Consider the following 20,136-nt stretch of genomic DNA (forward strand, 5'->3'; position numbering starts at 1 on the left):
CATCAGCTGTGTCCCAATTCGAAGGCTGCATTCGATGTGAACTGCAAAGTTCTGACCAAACATAATTAAGTTTGATCATCTTAATCGAGTTATATTCTCTGTGATTGCGTGCAACGATTGAATGTTATTATACTGTGAACAAGAACAGGAGGTTAAATATAAACAAAATAAATAAATAAATAAATAAACAAAATAATATTAAAAATAAAATAAAATCAGTCCAAGTAGGCTATTTCTCTGGCAGTAACTTGAGCTGGCCAGCCTCCACTTTGAAAAACACGGTTCTAGCCGCCACGTTATTTTGTGGTGCACGCATATACTACGCGTTACGGTAATAGCGTGTTAAAACAGATCAGAGGAAAAACGATCTTTAGCTTTCATTTATTGGGACAGTTTCTCCGTCAATGAATGAATGAATGAATGAATAATAAGTTTAAAACGGTCTGATATAAATAAATAAATAAACCAATTAATATGAAAAAACTAAAAGCCTTTTACAACTTGCATATAACCATTTTATATCTGTAAATTCACATAGTTATAAAAATAAAACCCCGTCTCCACAAAAAAGGTTTCACTTTAGATTAACAGTACACCAGCCCAGGGTGTCACTTAGTCAGTTTTAGGACTGTCTGACGTAGAATTACATAATAACAGTCCTCCAAAAACTCATATGACCAGTTTTGTCTTTGATTTTGGATAGCTCTAAAAATGAAACTCCCTGTTTCCACAGAACAGTTTACTTTTGACTGACAGTATATCTCACCAGAGTGTCACTCACACATTGACTAGACTTTCTGGCGTATCATTTCAAAATGAAAGCCCTCTAAAAACTCTCATGTATGCTGTTTGTTCTGTGAATTCAGATTAGGTAATAAAGGAAACCCCTTGTTTACACAGACCACTTTGAATTCAGATTGATAGTACACCACTCCAGAGTGTCACTCCAGCAACGTCAGGATTGGCTGATGTTGAACTGCAAAATAAAAGCCCTGGGGTAGTGGGCTGTGGTTCTGTGGAACCAGGGACTTTCCTTTTTAGAGCTATTCAAAATCAGACAAAACTGGTCATATATGAGTTTCTTATGTAATGCTACATCAGACAGTCTTAAAACTGACTGTGACACCCTGGGGTTGTGAACTACTAATCCGAATTGAAAGTGGTTTGTGGAAACAGTGGATTTTATTTTTATAACTACGTGAATTTACAGATGCAAAATGGTTATACAGAAGGGGTTCAGATAAAAAAATCGGCAGCCGATTTTTTGCTGAACCCTCTCTCTGGTTATATGCAAGTTTTAAAAGGCTTTTATTTTGTTATTTCTCATCAGACAGTTTTTTTCATATTAATTGGTTTATTTATTTATATAAGACAGTTCTAAACTTATTCATTCATTCATTGACAGAGAAACTGTCTCAATAAATGGAAAGCTAAAGATCGCTTTTCCTCTGATCTGTTTTAACACGCTATTACCGTAACGCGTAGTATATGCGTGCACCACAAAATAACGTGGCGGCTAGAATGACCGTGTTTTTCAAAGTGGAGGCTGCAGTGATCAACCTCACCTACCTGTGATTTTCTAATGATCTCGAAGACACTGATTAGCATGCTCAGGTGTGTTTGATTAGGGTTAGAGCCAGATTTGAGTATCCCTGAGCTATGGACACCCAATAAATATACAAATTACAACGTTTAATTTTTACTTATTTTAATTCCTCTGTAAAACCAAATATTTATTTTAAATGGTAAAAAAGAACATATTTGCTATTATAATTGCCCATAATTATTTTTTTTTTTAAAGTTTGATTATTTTGATGCCCATCAAAAGGAACACAACACAACACACATGAGAATACAGTTTCTTTTTATAAAAATTAACATTTACATCTGTAAACATACAAAAACATAGACAGCATTCTGTTAAAAATCTTTTCAAAAATCACTATTTACAGAGGCGTATTTTCCTCCTGACTGTGTTTGTGTTATTTGTAGAGCGAGAGCTGTGGGCAGTGGTAGAGACACATGTAGGAGTCACACAGTAAACGGCGGACAGGATCTCTGAGCGACGAGGCGTCCAGACGAGAGATTTCCTCCACAGACAGACTGAGATAACGGCCCACCTCCGGACACGAGCGCACCTGCGGCACGTTAAAGCCGTTCTCTTCTCCTGCGCGCACACACACACACACACACACACAGGGGTCATGAACTGAGAATCCAAAATTCCCTTGATCTTTGGACATATAAGAGGTCGTTGTGCTATAAAAGCATCCTGCAAGTTTCAGAACTCAATACTTTGTCATTAGTCTAAAAACAGCTCATATTGAAGGCAGTCTGCCAAAACAACAGCTTGTGGAATGTTCTACTCTGATGTAATAGTGTGGATAAGCTCCGCCTCCGCAGATGATCAAAGCCTGCTTCAACATCGCTGCCTGTTTAGTCCCGCCCACCGAATCTACATCGCTGCCTGTTTAGCCCCAATTTTTCTAAGAAAATGAGCATTAAAGCAAAATAATAATAAAACAATAAATAAAACAATATTGTATTATTAAGATAAAAATAAAATCACAATAAAGACAAATAATAAAAAGATGCAAATAATTTAATACATATTTTTGATATGATTAAAAATGAATAATACTAAATGTATTTAAATATGAATACTGTAATGAATCGTTACCCTCTCGGTCGGCCATGCTGTCGAAGAAGAGCCAGTCCGTGGCCCCGGGGCCGTGTTTGACGAAGCTGACGTAGTGGCTCGTCTCGATGCAGGTGACTGCGAACAGATCCATCAGCTGCCGGGCCCCGTGAACCGGCCCTTCCCAGCAGCCCCGGGGCCCCCGCACCTCCACTGGCCGGTGCATCTGACGCTTCTTATGAGCGTGAACCTGACGCAGAGAGAGAGTGAGCGAGTGTGTGTGTGTGTGTACAGCTTTATATATCCTGGTGGGGACCTAAACCTGAATATACACAGACTCATGGGGACTCGTGTCACGGCGGGGACCTAAATTGAGGTCCCCACGGGTAAACAAGCTAATAAATCTTACAGAATGAGTTTTTTTGAGAAATAAAAAATGCACAAAGTATCCTGTGAGGGGTAGGTTTAGGTGTAGGGCGAAAGAATATACAGTTCAATAACCTACTAGACTTCATCACGGGATGCATGCATGAGCTCTGTGGGTGTGTTTTGTTTGGTTTTCGCGATATACTCGATAATGTCAAATCATGCATTGTTAAAACAACAAATACAATATTAAATCACAGACAATATATATATTGCACACCCCTAGTGTGTGTGAGTGAGTGTGTATTAGTGTGTGTGTTACCTGTGTGTTACAGGTGTTGCAGTACTGTTTTAACTGTCCAGGTGTGATGTCAACATCCTCGTAACACTGCAGACATTCCCACTGCGCCACCGACTGACAGATACTGCACTGACGCAGAGCTGCACACACACACACACACACACACACACAATAAAGATTTTCAAAATCATACATACACACAGTATATATACACATATACATACATACATATACATATATATATATATATATATATACACACTATAAAATAAATATAAAATAAAGAAAACTAAGTTCTTAAAATACTACAGAACTAAATAAGAATATAAATCATAAATAATGAAAATAAAGGGAAAAAATAAAAATAAAAACAATTGAAAATTAATAATATAATATAATGAAAAAATAAACAAAAACAAACATGAGTCAAAGAATAATGAAATATATCATGAATGATGATGATTTAGTAAAAAAAATTTTTTAGTAATAAAATTAAATCTCATATACAGTACATTTACTATAAAATAAAGGTAAAAATAAATACTAATAAATAAAGTGAATTTTAATGTAATTTTTAAAATAGGTAATTAAATAATGCAAATATTCATAAATAATGATAATTCATAAATGTAATAAATAAATGAATCATGAATTAATGAATGTTGATATGATTACTCTCGTCCAGCAGGTCGGTGATGTCGAGGCTCAGAGAGGGCAGGATGGCATCAAACATCTTGAACTCTTTACCGAATCTGGGCATCAGCAGCGGCAAACAGGACGGAGCCTGGAGAAAACAACAGGAACGTCTGTGTATCTCACACTGTGATGATTAGATGTGTGTGTGTGTGGGTGTACTGGTTTTTGTGGTTTAAGGGACAAAATTTGTATAATAACAGGGGTATGACAGAGGTATTACAATCTGAAGGTGGTTTATGAGGACACTGCCTATGTCCCCGTAATTCAAAAAACCTTTTTTTTTTATCTAAAAATGCCTGTAGTCTCCTGTAAGGGGTAGGTTTAGGTGTAGGGTTGGTGTAGAGCAATAGCACATACAGTAAGTACAGTATAAAAACCATTACGCCTATGGAGAGTCCCCACTTTTCACAAAAACAAACATGTGTGTGTGTGTGTGTGTGTGTGGTCACCTCCGTGAGCTTGAGTCCCGAGTGCATGAAGGAGGACTCGAGCAGCGTCTGGACGCTGGACACACGCAGGAGCCCCGGAGACACCAGCGGAGAGAGAGCGGGAGAAACCGGAGACACCGGAGGAGACGACAGAGAGACGGACGGAGGAAAGAGCTGATAGATGAAACACTCCTGCGCCTTCTGACTCACAGACCTGCACACGCGCACACACACACACACACACACACACACACACACGAGTCAGGGTTACGGTAAAAAAATACAAAAACATTATCATACAGATCAAAATCACTAAGAGCTATTTACAGCCAATAACCAGAAAAACAATCTGGTTACTAACGAAACCTCGGTTCCCTGAGACGATTCCCGTTCTGATCTGGCTAGGACCAGCCAATCGTGAGGTAGTTTAATATGCGGATTCGAGGGGAAAGAGCTGCGCCTATGCACTTCATAAAAGTGCACGGGGCCAGAGACAGTCCAAACGGAAGGACTGCATACGGTGATGGGGAGCTATGTGGATGTGAAAGTATGCGTCTTTCAGGTCTCCGGTCAAAATCCAGTCCTCGGGGCAAATGTGTGCGAGGATCTGTTCGGTGCATAAGCAAGCGGTTTAGATGTCCGAGATCCAGAATGGGTTTGAGCCCGCCATCTCTCTTTGGAACAAGGAAGTAGCGGCTGAAAAGTTGGCATGTTTGGGGCCAGATTTCTTTGGTATTTCTGATCCTTTTTTAAATATGTAAAACAATTTGGATGAATTTGTCTTTTTTATCAGATTCACCAACTGTTATAACATCTCTAGTACTTTCCTTTCAGGAAGACAAAGCTAAGCTAAAGCTTCTGGTTGCAAAGCAGTTGGAGAGTTTTTTTTGACTGCAACAATAATAAGTGAATTTCGTAGAGGAATCTTAAAATCGAAAAAAATAATAAATGAAAGGGTTACCTACAGCATTCATCTGATGTTTCTCTTCCAGCTTACACTCCACGTGCGCACATCCATGTTGCTGAGTAACGAACCCGCTTGCGGCAGAATCACATAATTTCTAATTTCTGATTGGCTGGTAGGTGGCATTTAACTCTGTATAACTCGAGAGTCGAGAGAGCTATGAACTCGGCAGAAACCTTACCTCCGTATTCCCTCATCTATTAATCGTACAGTAATTGTAGCGGGACAAGTTGTCCCTTCTCAGCGTGAGAAATACAAGGTGTGGTGTGAGAGCGTGTGAACTGGTTGAAATGCGTGAGTCTCGCGGTGAATGCGTGAGACTTGAGAGCCCTGCAGACACAGACACAGACACACACCTGATCTTCAGCAGCGGCTCGACCCGGAGAAGCAGGAAAAGCTGGTTGAGGAATTCCTCTGGATCTGAACACACACACACACACACACACACACACACACACGCTGTTGAACGGTCACTGTTTCTTCAAAACTGGAATAAAATACCACTAGAACAAATAAAACAGAACTGAAAAAATATACAAATATTAATTATGTCATATAGGAATTTCTAAGGAAGCGCACAAGCACACACACACACACACACACACACACACGCACGCACACACACACACACACACACACACACACACACACACACACACACACACACACACACACACACTCTCACCTTTCTCCTCGTTGGTGAATCCTGAATCTGCGGTTTCTGCTTTCAGTAGTTTGCGTAAGGCCATGGTTTTACTGGCACACACATATCCGTACCTGCAGGACACACACACACACACACACACACACACACAGAAATGAACATCTCTCACTGCCACAGTGACTGGAGATGTTTTGTATTGTAATAAGCGTGTTTTACCGCCTCAGAGGGTTGACGATCTCGCAGCGCAGCAGATCCTGAGCGCTTTGACTGATGGGATTGTTCTGAGGTCCAGTCGGCCAAAACAGCAGCCAATCGAACGAGCTGCAGCACGAGAACATGCTGACACACACACACACACACACGGATTAGCATTAATTAGAGTGTGTTACTTTTGTCACTTACACTATGACCTAATGCTGAAACTTCTGTTTTCAAGTATTTATGACAGTGTTATTTCAGTATCATTGATACACTATTATAGTTTTTAACTGATTGTTTTGAATTAAAGTTTATTTTTGTAATTTCTGCTTTCACTTTTAGTAAACTGATCTATGTGTTTTTTTGTCATTGTTTCAAAATACTGTATATTTCACTTGATGTTTATTTTATTATAATAAAATTATTATTATATTTAATTGTTTTAATTTTAGTTAACTATAATAACCCTGTGTCTTGATGCGGTTTAATGCATGCAACACAAAACTGCAGATGAGTATGTGTTTCTGATAAACGACGCTTCTGGAGAAAATGCCCTCCATCAGGCATCATTACTCGCCTGTTTTCATGAACATTATAATAATTCTCCTGACTGCACTGCTGTGAGCGTGTGGCACCTGAAGAGAGACGCGTCCAGGTAGCAGGAGTTGAGGTGACCCTGGATGCCCTTCTTGAAGCCCTCATACGCGAGACGGGCGTCTGGACCGGACAGAGGAGGTGTGTGCTCCTCCACACGCTTACTGCTCCAGTTAGCAAACGCTGGAACACACACACACACACACACACACACACGCTCAGCACACGCACTAGCGACACACAACACTGCACTGGTGCTAAATCAGATGCATATCTAAGACAATATTCCTGCAACATTACATATTTAGCAATTTTATGCTTTATATTACACTATACATATATTATGCATTAATGGGAAGTATACACAAGGTGAAATATGTTAAATCTGTTTTGCACATAAGTGAAGCGGTGCTCACCGATGGAGTTGCAGCGATCGACCTGATTGATGGGCAGCTCCGGCTCAGGAAACCTGGAGTCACGTCTGCAGTTCCTCAGCTTGACGAACAGGCCTTTGTTAGCAGGACAGCGGAAGTAACGCTCACCCAGATAACTGCCATCCGTAGCGGCGGACAACTCCTGATCCTGAGAACACACACAGTTAACACATCTATCATACAAAGAAGTTTAGTTATTTAAGAAATGTAATCATTTAATTACCATTTTTATGAATGTAGAAATATATTTTATACACACATACTCATTAATTATAAACCAATAATACATGTGTCTATGTAATAATATTTAATATACAATGTATCATTTATTTTATACATAATTTCTATAAATATATGAATGTGCTTTACAACACATGTATCCATGTATACATTAATAATCAGTTAGAGGTAGGAGTTTATATGAATGTATGTCTGAGGGGAAATTACTGTCTTTAGAAAAGTTTAGATGGTATTTTTTTTTCATCTTGCCTCTGTATAATTCATATTAAAGATCATAAGTGCAGCGCTGCTTTGTTTACAGCGGAAACCATGGAAACGCTGTAAGCGCCACCTGCTGGCAGAGACTGAATCTGCGTCTCATTCAGCTCGTCTGCTGTTTCGGTTTCATGCAGATATTTTTAATGTATAGTTTCACAAAACTGAAGTAAAATCATTCTGTTTTTCTCATGTTGCATGTATGCAGCATCTTTGTTTGGATGATGATTAAAATGCAGTGGTTGCCTCTAATTTGAAATGGAAAGAGCTCAGACAAAGCCTTATTTTGTTTATATGAAGAGATTTGTTTTATTTGTGTTACTTATTTATTTGATTTGGGGCTTGTTTTAAAATTTCAATTTAGTTTTGTTATTTACATTTACATTTTGTTATTTAGCAGATGCTTTTATCCAAAGCGACTTACAAACGAGGAGAATAAAAGCAATCAAAACCAACAAAAGAGCAATAATATGCAAGTGCTATATTATATAATATTATAGTGTTATATTTCAATTTCACAAAGAAACGTGCAGCATTTTGTCCAAGCAATAATAAAAGGACACATTTAATTTATAATTTGTCTTAAATCTGATTTTGTTAAAAAAAATCGTGAATCGAATCGAATTGCGAGTTGAGTGAATCGTTACATCCCTACTATATACATATACACACACACACATATATGTGAAATATATATATATATATATATATAAAAAATACTTGTTTTTAATTAATATATTTCATAAGAGTTTCTTTTTGCAAAACAGTTGTTTCTTGTATTTAAATGTATTATTATTAATAACTATTATTTTCCTGGTATTATTATTAATAACTGATGTATTTGAGCGTTGTCAGTGTACCAGCTCGATTCCAGCCACTGGTTCTGGGACGTTGTTGATTTGTCCAATCCAGCGAATGACTCCGAAGATGGGCGGGTCATTCACCTCCACCATAGACCCCACCTCCAGCCAGGGGCCAGGCTCCGCCCTCTGCTCAGCGATTGGTGGAGATGGCAGGTTGTGGAAGCCGTTGGAGGGACGTGGCTGGTCGGTGGGCGGGGTCAGGGGCGGGGCCTGTGGACCGGTGGGCGGCAGCAGAGCAGGTTTGGCTGTGGTGAGAGGAGGAGGTCTCAGAGCTGCTTTAGGGCCGGAGGAGGACGGAGGCTGCAGGGCTCTTCTGGCCGTCTCCAGCATCGAGGGCTGGATCAGCGGACGCGTCTCCGGCGTCGAGGACGGCTCTCTGCTGACCGAGGACGGCTGCGGGGCCGCTTTACTGGGGACCAGCAGCAGAGGCACTTTAGGGAGCGGTTTGGGACTCGTTACAGCCAGAGGAGACCGCTCAGATCTACATTCTGTACAACAAAACACACACATACATACATATATATATATATATATATATATATATATATGTGTGTATATATATAGTTAATAATACACACTACAAGAAGTCTGGAATAATTATGTCTCTTATGTTCACCAAGTCATTTATTTGCATCTTGCATTAATAATAATTTTATAGTGATATTATATCATAGCAGCAAATCAGCATATTAGAATGATTTCTGAAGATCATGTGACACTGAAGACTGCAGTAATGATGCTGAAAATACAGCTGCGCATCACAGAAATACATTACAGTTTAACAGATATTCACATAGAAAACAGCTAATTTTACATTCTAATAATATTTCACAATATTTTTACTGTATTTTTGATCAAATAAATACATCCTCGGTGAGCAGAAGAGACATAATAAAATTATATATGAAATTATTCCAAACATCATATGCACTTATTTGATAGTTTTCTGGTGTGTTTTGTTCATTCGAAGCTTGACATGGTTTGATGTGTCTTATTAGGTGCATTACTCGTTACCTGCGGTCACTTTAGAGAGGGGCAGTAAAGCTCCAAACTCAGGTGAAGAGATGGAGCACAGTTTGGTGTTTTTATAATATCCATCCCATAATCCCGCTGGATGATCCTAAACACACACACACACACACACACACACACACACACACACACACACACGTTAAACCAAAAGTTACCTTTCTGACTAAACTTTACACTGACCTCGGGACGTCGCTCACTCACCAGCAGAAGTCCCACGAAGAGCGTGGCCGGGGCCCGGCTGGGCAGGGGCCCGCAGAACTGGACGGTCCCGCGCTGGACGCTCTGGTCCTGTGTGAAGCAGACTCTCTGACCCACGGCGAGCGGCTGCGGGACGGACTCTGCGGCGCGGGACAGGACACTGATGCCGGACGACCGAGGGAGCGTGACCTCGCTGACCGGCAGGAACAGACCGCAGCCCTCCGGACACATGAACAGCTGATGCCCTTTATAGCTGCCATTGCATTTCCCCCGGCCTGCCGCCCATCCCTGAGAGAGACCGACCACCACAGAAGAAGACACGGGTCACACACACTCTAACATACACCATTATCATTCTACAAATCTTAATATTATATTTGTGACCCTGGAGCACAAAACCAGTCATAAGGGTCAATTTTTTGAAATTGAGATTTATACATCATCTGAAAACTGAATAAATAATCTTTCCATTGATGTATGGTTTGTTGGACAATATTTAGCTGAGATATAACTATTTGTAAATCTGGAATCTGAGGGAGCAAAAAAATCTAAATATTGAGAAAATCTCCTTTAAAGTTGTTCAAATTAAGTTCTTAGCAATGCATATTACTAATCAAAAATTAAGTTTTGATATATTTACGGCAGGAAATTTACTAAATATCTTCATGGAACATGATCTTTACTTAATATCCTAATGATTTTTGGCATAAAAGAAAAATGAACCATACAGTATAGAGTATATTGCTGTCTATTGCTACAAATATACTGTACCTGTGCTACTTATGACTGCTTCTGTGCTCCAGGCTCACATTTATTCGTTAAATAATTGAATGAAAAATATGCAATTAAAGTAGGTAACAATTTAATTTAAATTAAAAAGAATTAGAGATATGTAAAATATATTTAAGAAAATCTTTATAACACAGTATTATTCACTATACATACAATTAGATTTAATTAATTATATAGATTAAATTCAAATATGAAATTTTATAACTGATAACATGTATTTTGTTATAATTCTACATAAGATCTAATCTAATAATTATTCGTTAAATAATTTAATGAAAAACATGTAATTAAACACACATAATAATTTAATTTAAAAATAATTGTTAGAGCAAGAGATAGGTAAAATATATTAATATTTGTATAACATAGTATCCAAATATATATATATATATATATATATATATATATATATATATATATATATATATATATATATATATATATATATATATATATAAAATTGATAAATTATATAGATTTAATTCAAATGTGTCAACTTTATAATTGTTAACAGGTATTTTATTATAATTCATTATATATAGATTTTATTAATTAATACATAAAATAAATATTTTATAAGAAGAGATGTAAAATGTATTTAATATATACACGCACAATTATTTGTATAATTATTTATATCTAATTAAAATATGTAATCATAATAAAAGCATTTTATAAATAATAAATATTGTATTACAATTTATTTTCAAATATATTTTATTAACATTTAACTGATATATTGAAAAATAATTTTAGAAAAATATTTTATTATAATTTGTTATTTCTTTGTTACTTTAAAAAATTTGTTTCTTGTTTTCAACAAACTACACTAAATTGATTTATTATTAAACGCATAATTTATTTAAAAATGTTTAAAAAAAAACTGAATTCATATAAATATATATATATATTTTTTTTTTCACCTGAAAGGTCTGATAACAAGAAAACAAGATAACAAAATATTGATCAAGAAAATGTTGTTTGCAATGTATTGTTCATGTGACGTTCAAACTCACTTTCAGCTGAACCCCAAAATAAACGGCGGAGCTTCCCCTCGTCAGCGGCCCTCTGTAACGAAGCTCAGCCTCTGCGAGCTCTGATTGGCTGCGGCTCCAGATGACCCTCACCTCTGACCCCAGCACTAGCGAAGCCATTCGCTGCAGGATCTGCGGCCTGGACAGCAGCTTGACACGGGCCTCGAGGTCAAGCACGGGTTCGAGGAGACCGGCGAGATCAGCTGGGACTTCATTGAGAGCCTGCCTCTCCACCTTCACCACGCAGTCTTTATCAATCACCTGAGAAACAGAGCTGCTGTCACTTTAAGAGCTTCCTCCGAGCACAGAACAAGCTGTTCTGAACATCAACACCTGACATCAAGGAAAACCACAAACGATTCTCAGCTGATGGTGGCAGATAGAGGAATAGGGGTCCGTTTTGGACGATTTTATTTTGTGAAGAACGATTATTGATAACAGGCTAAAGTTTGATCAAAATAAAGATGCAATCATTAAAAAAAATTCAAAAACACCAAAGATTGTTTGTGCTTAGGACGCTTAACTCTTTTAATGAACCAGAGAGTCTTTCTAGAATTCATTCGTTTAAAGTACCTGTCCTTTTCCTTTATTTGCTGGTTTTCTTCATTGTCAACAAAGAACACAAAACGTTTGCAAGGTATTGTTAATATGTGCTCCAAATTACGGGTGTTTCCGTGCAAAGTCTCATTATGAACAGCAACTGATGAGGATGGCACATAAAATAATCGGAGACAGCACACAAATTCACCTTTCTGCCTGAAGCAACACGCTTTTGTAACAGATTTAGTTTTATTAAATCCTTGATTTTACCAGAATAGTCCCATCGAGATGCAAAATCTCTTCTTCCAGGGAGTCCTGGCCAAAACGGCACCACAGAAAAAGTTACAAACACATAAAACTAACAACATTTAGCCCTGCACTCATGCCATAACAAATCAGAAAATTACAGAAGTTTAACAGTAGATCCAGTGCTAGAATTGCAGGTATAAAAAAACTAAAGCTCACAGATATAATTGACCTAACAATGCCTTGCAATAAAGCATGTGCATTTTCCATAATCTAACACTGAGAGGAAACAACTCTATATAATCCTCTTTCTTGCTTCAAAAGGAAAACAGAAAGTCTAAGCTTTTTTATTAACTTATTAGATTTTTTTCACTTTTATCTCTGTTTTTTCCTCATATTTAGTATGTATTTGGTGTATTTTGAGTATCTGTACGCGTGTGTTAAGTGTTGTATGTGTGTGAAGCACCAGCACAGTCTCACCTTCACCCAGATGTGTTCTCCTCTGGAGCTCCGGTGCGCTCCTCCCTCCTGCTGCTGACACAGATGCCCCCGCTGCAGCCGAATGGTTCCTTCCAGATGGTCCTGCACTTTGAAGTCGGATGCTACCATGTACATTTTGGGGGAGCGTTGTCTTCTACTGTGATGTGCGTCGCCGGACATACTGATGTGAACACCTCCGAACCTGTGCGTTCACGAGACAGTCATAACATCTCACTCACAGAGCTGAACAGATCAGATTACTGAAGTACTTGTAATCAGATTACATTACTTTTTAAAATACTCGTAATCAGACCACAGTTACTTTTTATGGATTACATATTATTTACACAATAGCAATAATTTATTGATTCTTTCTAATTCCTCTTTTAAATGCTCCTTTCTAAGATAGTCTACAGCTTATCTACACTCAGTAGTCTTCAGTTGTGTGGACGTTCACACAGAGATCAGTCATTATTCAGGAGGATACACAGCATTTAAACACTGGGTTTACAAAAATCATTTCAGGTTTAAGAAGTGTTTCAACATTGCCGACACATTCATCTTTATTTGAAATATCACATATTAGGCTACTCTGGAAGGCGTTTGTCTTTCATACACATCAAAATGTACAAATTCACCAACTTTTTCTGTCATCTGATCCTCTTTCACTTAATATATTTTTATATATTCATATATTTTAAGTCTATGTTCCATGTTCATGGTTCTCTGACATGGGTTATGGTCACGTGACAGGCAGGTAAACAAATAAAATGTTTCATTTTTTCAGTAAGTGTTTTATTTTGATTCATTTTATTAAATTATTTGCTTTAACTTGTCGTTTTTATGATTTAATTGATTATTAGCTCTTTCCTTCACAAACTCAGTTGAGAAACCCGGACTTGACGTAATTTAATTTGTATTGCACTTCAGTTGATAACAACAAATGTTCTAATGTTCATTTTTATATCAGTATGGTACAAGATTATCATATTTAAATCGAAGTGAAACACAAGATAGGTCAAAAGTAATCTAAAAGTAGTCAAAAAGTAACCTGATTATATTACCTGAAGCGTAACGTTAATGTTAAGGGATTACGTTACTAACTACAAATTGTCATGTAATTTGGAATCAAAGTAACGGATTACAGTTTGTAAGTAATCTACTCAGCTCTGGCCATTCAAGCACACGATCCAACACGTTTCATTTGATCATTTCGATAAAATACTGTTCGTTAAGAACGAAACTAGAGTTTAAATCGTTTCAAACAGCGCAAAGTGAATTTAAAACACTTCCTGCTTCATTAAACCTGTTACTGGCGGCTTGATCTCGGTTTAACGTCGTTTCGAGTGTAAACGCTATGAAACAGGCAACAAACGCTCACTTACCGACAGAGTCATCACCTCGGCTTGAAGTGCGACACTTTTATCACAATAAAGCCTCACTTTGACCGAAGCAGGAAGCGAGATGACTGACGGCTGCGTGGACCAATCAGATCGAGGGAATGTTCGGGTGGGCGGGGCTTCGCGCTGAGGGAAATTCCACTGTTGCGGTTTGTATTTTGGTCGCAAGAAATGACTTTTTTCTTCTGACGGACATTTTACTCATCTTCCGAGAATTCAAGGGTATAGTCACTTATGTCAGACAATTTCTATATTCATTCATGACAGTAGATTTGAAGCGATATTTCTGAAGAAGGCCCCCAAAAGGAGTGCAAAAATTATATTTCATTTTCCGTACCCACGCGAAACTTTGCACTGGCTTGCAAAAAAAATTTAATATATAAATAAATTTACCCACCAGTTATTATTATTATATTGCAGTCACCAAAGTTTCTCAGAGGAATGTTTGAATGTTAAAAAAAGAAAAGAAAAAAGGATTTAGGTCATAATTAAGTATAATTTTAATTTATCATATGTTCTCCATCACATCTTTTTAGGGGCTCCATACGTTATGAACTAAACAAATTAAGAAATTAATCACATTTTAATTTAAAAGAGTCTACTTTTTTATTTTCTTGCAAGTTAACCATTTTATTAGTCACTAAATGGTTAAAAGATTAAAACAAACAACTTTTTTTTTTTATGAAACATTTTTATACATAATATTATACACTTTTACTTTTCACATTAAACATACAAAACATTAAATGCATATTAACAACCATTAATAAATAAGTGCACAAGGGAAAATACTAGAAATTCAATATAAAACTAAAGTCATGCGGGAGTTTGGAAATGTTGGCAACTTTGCATTGTTTAAAAAAATAGATTAACTTCACAAAGAAAAAACATTTTCGCAAAGAACAGCAAACGCTAATCTTCCTTCATTAGAAGTACTAGAATTGGTTAAATCTGGCTCAGAGTTACGCTGTAGCCCAGCGTTTGAGCCACCTGCGCCGTCTCCTCCGTCACCTGAGAACACAACAAACACACCTGAACGAGATCGTCTGGAGCTGTAAGATGTCACGTCCACGGTCCCTTGGCTGAACGTCTGATGCATAAGGCTCTATAGGGCTGTCAAAATGGCTGAAAAACTAAATTTTGAACTTAAATATTATTCAGCGGGTGAAATATGTATTGAACGTCACAATTTTTCCCAGTAAATATACTTCTAAAGGTGCTGTTGACTTGATATTTTCACCAGATGTTGGTAACAACCCAAGTAATCCATACATACAAAGAAAACAAAACAAATACGTTCAGAAATTAAGCTTAAAGTGGAATGACACAGAGAAGAAGTATTGAATACATGAAGAAAGGCAGGTGCAAAAAAGCATGGAAAGCCAAGACACCAGCTGAAATCTCTCAGTAATTAGAAAGCAATCCTGCCCCTCGTCAGTGGAAATTAATATTAGCTGCTTCAGTCCCAAAACAGCTACAGAACCAGGACGATGATGATGAAACAAGACAATGATCCCAAACACAGCCAAGCAAACTCTCGACGGGTTTCAGAGAACAGCCAGACAATCACCTGACTTCAATCCAATAGAAAATAAGAAAGATCAGAGTTCATAGAAGAGACCCACAGATCCGTTTGTGTGGAAAATGGGTCAAAATCACACCTGAGCAATGCATGCCGCTAGTTTCTCCTCTTGAAGCTCTCATTACCAACAAAGGCTTTTGTACAAAGTATTAAATACATTTCAGTCCCTTACAGAAAAACCACATAAATTTAACATGTGATCACATGTGTCCATATATTTTCCACGTTATCACGTCCATACATATATTTTTCACATGTGATCACATGAAGACAACATGTCACCACATGTTGCAACATAAGAGCACATGTGGATCACATGTGGAAAATGTTTCCTTGTGTTATAATAGGTTTTCACATGTGGATCATATGTTAGCTACATGTAACAAATACTGTGCATTTTCAGCTTCACATTGTATGTTGACTTTTAGTTTGTTCCTATTCCCTGCTTCCCATTGTAGTCCCTTGTAGCTTTCTTTATTTGTTGTAATGTAGGCTACTGTAGTTGCAAAGTTACTTTGGCTATATAAGCTAGTTAGTAAAATAAAAGTTAAATAAAATAAAGTTCATACTACTGATATATGATTTATCAATTATACGTTACATACCATTTATGATTAATAAGTGCTCATTTGATACACCTTGTTATTAGCTTGTACCTGTAATTGTTGATCATCAGGTAGCATAATAACTAATACACACACACACACACACACGATATATATATATTATAATATGTATTATATATATTATAAGCTTTACCTAATTTTTTTTTATTGAGGAACATCATTACAAAACAATTTTAATAAAATTAATATTATTAACATTACAATAATATCATTAATAAATTCATCTTCTTCTTAATATTATTAATAATAATAATAATCACAAGACGCAAAATATAGATACATAATATTTTACAATTGATGTGCCTTTAACATTTTTCACAACCCCTGAAAAAAATATATAAATATTTATTAAAATAAATAAATAAATAAATAAATAAAAATAAATAAATAAAATAAAAAAAGCTCATTACAGAAAGGAAGATTTTGAATTTGCGAGCATGGTGATGACGTAATTTCCTCTCATCCAACGGCTGCTGCTGACAGCCACAATGATGCCGGGGAAGAAATGATCGGAAATAAAACATACATTCGAGACTGTGTATTTAAAAATGGTAAATATTTGGTCGAAATCATATTCATAATGCCAAATAGTCTTTAATAACGCTTATTCCATTTTGAAATGTTGCCTGAAGAAGCGGGAGTTCTGCGCGTGCTCATCATTCGAACTATAACGGTCATCTAGCACTGGACGCTGAGGGAAAGGTAAGCAAACATGTCTTTAATTAGTAGTGTTTACACATTTAATGTTGAATTTCAGTTTTTATAGCTGAAATGTGTTATATTTTAAAACATTTAATACTTTTCTGCATCAAACGTTTGAAACTTAGCGTCCTGTTTGCCAATTGTATGTGCGGTCATTTACCAATTTAAGCGCGGTCAGTCACCGTTGGTCGGCGAATTTTCACGCGAATGTCCCACTTTGACCGCAGGAGAAATCAGTTTGGGACAGAGAGTAAAACCTTTGCACTGCAAGAGGCAGCTGCCACTCCATCAGCCACCACTGTCCGTTACCGCTGAATGAATGAATCAGCTGTTTGATTACTCGCTCGCCACATGCTGGCTGTTTTACACTATTTAATGTCTAATTTCCTGTTTCAACGATTTTATGTAGCTGTTTTCAAAACGTTGTATTTAAGACAATGTTTTAAGTATTATGCAATTATAACTATGTGAGTAAACTCAGCAAGTAGATCACGTGCATAAATTCATCAGGCCTCTGTAACTATTTTAACACTTTAAATGTCATATATATACATATTGTCAAATCTAGCCTAGTCAATGCAATAATGCTACATTAATTTACCAGGTTATTCCTTCATTTAAATTACAGTTTTTCTTTTAGGCTCTTGCTCGCTCAAGTCGTTGAGACATGGCTACATAAATAATTAGCAACTAATTGTTTTGAAGCAATATTGACAAGATGGTTGATATTTTGTCTTTTGCTATTTTTCTATTCTGGTTGCATTAAAGATGTGAACACGTTATTTCTGATTGGAATATTTAGTATTATCAACATTTTATTCTTGGTTTTTCTACATCTGTGTTAGTATATCTGTGTTGTTTTGTTCAAACTAATTTGCCATTTATTTGAAAGGGACAGCTCACCCAAAAACTTAAATTCAGTCACATGCGACTCATGGCTCCTAGAAGATTTTGCACATACTTTATGTTCTGAGGTGAATATATCTGTTGTTTTCTGCCCATCAGAACAACAAATCAAGTTCTTGCATTATTTTGGTCTGGAGATCTTCACCTCATAAAAGACAATACATGAGTAATACTTTTGAGTTTTCTGAGAGTCATGTTTTAAACCTTGAAATTTTTACAATGTTCATCTTTCCTTGGTGAGCTGAAGTGAAATGTTGAGCAAATATATTCTCACAAACGCAGTCCTCCACACCGGACCAACAGAATTTTTCAAATAAAAATTTGTTTGATTTTTCACCATTTCTTAATTTCCCCTTTTGTGGTATCAAAAAGAAAGGCCATATGGCATAAGAGTAAATAATGACTGAATTTTCAATTTCGGGTGACCTTTAGCTTGGCATCAGTCTTTGTGAGATTATTTGTCAAAAACTATTTTAAATTAAAAAAAAAATAAAAATAAATTATGGTTAAAAAAATAATTAAATTGAACGCTACTATTTTTGGACACCATGGATTTGTTTGTGATTTGTATCTCTCTTTCATTCATTCATTTAGGACAAGTCTGATGAGTGGAGATGTTGCCGTGGCCCTCTTTACAGACGATACAAATTTCATTACCAACCTGTGAAAATCTCATGTCATTATGGAAATGTGACTCAAGTTGTTATAGCTCTAAATACAACACAGTTACAAAAGAGATTAATAAATATTGTGTTAATTGTTCTTAATAGTGAATCGGTGTACTTTCAGGTTCTATGAACTTCATGCCATGGGAACTATGATTGAGTAACTTTTTATTTATTTATTTATGAACAAATCTGAAATGGCACATTCCCAGTTATTATAGAGATAGTTCACTCAAAATGAAAATTCTGTAATTAATTACTCACCCTCATGTCGTTCAAAACCCATAAGATCTTCATTCATCTTTGGAACACAAAATAAGATATTTTTGATGAAATCCGAGAGCTTTCTGACCCTGCATAGACAGCAATGCAACTGAAATGTTTAAAAATATCTCAATTTGTGTTCCGAAGAAGAACGAAGATCTTACTAAGATCTATTTGGAACAACATGAGGGTGAGTAATTAATGACAGAATTTTCATTTTTGGACAAACTATCCCTTTAAGATTTATATAAATGCTTTAGACTGTAGTTATTCTTTTTAAATTCTTCATAATATGAATAGTGTATAAGGATTGCTTAATAAAACGTAATGGAATTTTACTATACAATTGAGGTCTTTAACAGAATTAAATGTTTTTTGAGTGTATATTGTGCACGAGTTAAATATTGATTAGAGTTTTTAAAGTCATTTCACAATGACATTGCAACACAAGCAGGTTTATAATATATGTTTCACATGGGATTCACAAGTTTCACATGGGAATTTACATGTATTTCACATGTTATCTCATGGGTTTCACATGGCAATATGCGTGTGTTCCACATGGGAATACACATGTGTTTCACATGTGATCTCATGTGTTTGACATGTGATCACATGGGATTCACATGGAAATTCACATGAAAATGTTCCAAAAACACACATTTCCCATGTACAAAGCACATGTTTTACATGTGCAAAGCACACACTTCAAATGTGATTTTCACATGTGCAGAATCAAACGTATATGTGGCCACTGGCCACATGCGCTTTTGCACATGTGAAATTCATGTGGTTTTTCTGTAAGGGGTAGTTCAATACTTTTTCTCTGTGTCATTCCATTTTATCACATATAACAATTTCTGAACTTATTTGTTTTGGTTTCTTTATATGTATGGATTACTTGGGTTGTTACCGACATCTGGTGATTTCATGTCAACAGCACCTTTAGAAATACATTTACTGACGTGTTCAATACATATTTTACTCGCAATAAATATTTGAATTACATTCGCATGTAAAAGGCATAA

At 36.4% G+C, this 20,136-nt stretch overlaps 1 protein-coding gene and 1 long non-coding RNA gene across 3 annotated transcripts; one reads left to right on the plus strand and one right to left on the minus strand.

Moving 5' to 3' along the window:
- Positions 1-1,845: 1,845 nt before the first annotated feature.
- Positions 1,846-15,648, minus strand: si:cabz01101003.1 (ubiquitin carboxyl-terminal hydrolase CYLD). 2 transcript variants are annotated; one of them, XM_058783328.1, is made up of 16 exons: positions 15,396-15,648; positions 12,964-13,165; positions 11,680-11,958; positions 9,875-10,159; positions 9,656-9,761; positions 8,639-9,129; positions 7,266-7,431; positions 6,891-7,032; positions 6,274-6,396; positions 6,079-6,170; positions 5,750-5,813; positions 4,451-4,643; positions 3,981-4,089; positions 3,327-3,445; positions 2,681-2,888; positions 1,846-2,167 (listed from the first exon to the last, which is right to left on the minus strand). In XM_058783328.1, the coding sequence occupies exons 2-16, from the start codon at positions 13,141-13,143 to the stop codon at positions 1,983-1,985; spliced, it is 2,742 nt and encodes a 913-aa protein (XP_058639311.1). In that variant the 5' UTR covers positions 13,144-13,165; positions 15,396-15,648; the 3' UTR covers positions 1,846-1,982. The 2 variants fall into 2 exon arrangements, with proteins under 2 accessions (XP_058639311.1, XP_058639312.1); XM_058783329.1 differs by lacking the exon at positions 15,396-15,648 and adding an exon at positions 14,349-14,466.
- Positions 15,649-17,036: 1,388 nt separating this feature from the next.
- LOC131544606 (uncharacterized) lies at positions 17,037-18,908 on the plus strand. The gene is made up of 3 exons (XR_009272167.1): positions 17,037-17,122; positions 17,204-17,273; positions 18,774-18,908. It is a non-coding gene; the product is annotated as an uncharacterized LOC131544606 (long non-coding RNA).
- Positions 18,909-20,136: the final 1,228 nt, after the last annotated feature.

The sequence above is a fragment of the Onychostoma macrolepis genome, chromosome 07 (assembly GCF_012432095.1).
Source record: "Onychostoma macrolepis isolate SWU-2019 chromosome 07, ASM1243209v1, whole genome shotgun sequence".
NCBI lineage: Eukaryota > Metazoa > Chordata > Actinopteri > Cypriniformes > Cyprinidae > Onychostoma > Onychostoma macrolepis.

Coding starts and splice junctions, on each gene's coding strand:
- si:cabz01101003.1 (XM_058783328.1), bottom strand. CDS start 13,143: ATGTCCGGCGACGCACATCACAGTAGAAGACAACGCTCCCCCAAAATG. Junction 4,644..5,749: donor GAGCCGCTGCTGAAGATCAG/GTGTGTGTCTGT, acceptor GCGCGTGTGCAG/GTCTGTGAGTCAGAAGGCGC. Junction 2,889..3,326: donor GCAACACCTGTAACACACAG/GTAACACACACA, acceptor TCTCTGCGTCAG/GTTCACGCTCATAAGAAGCG.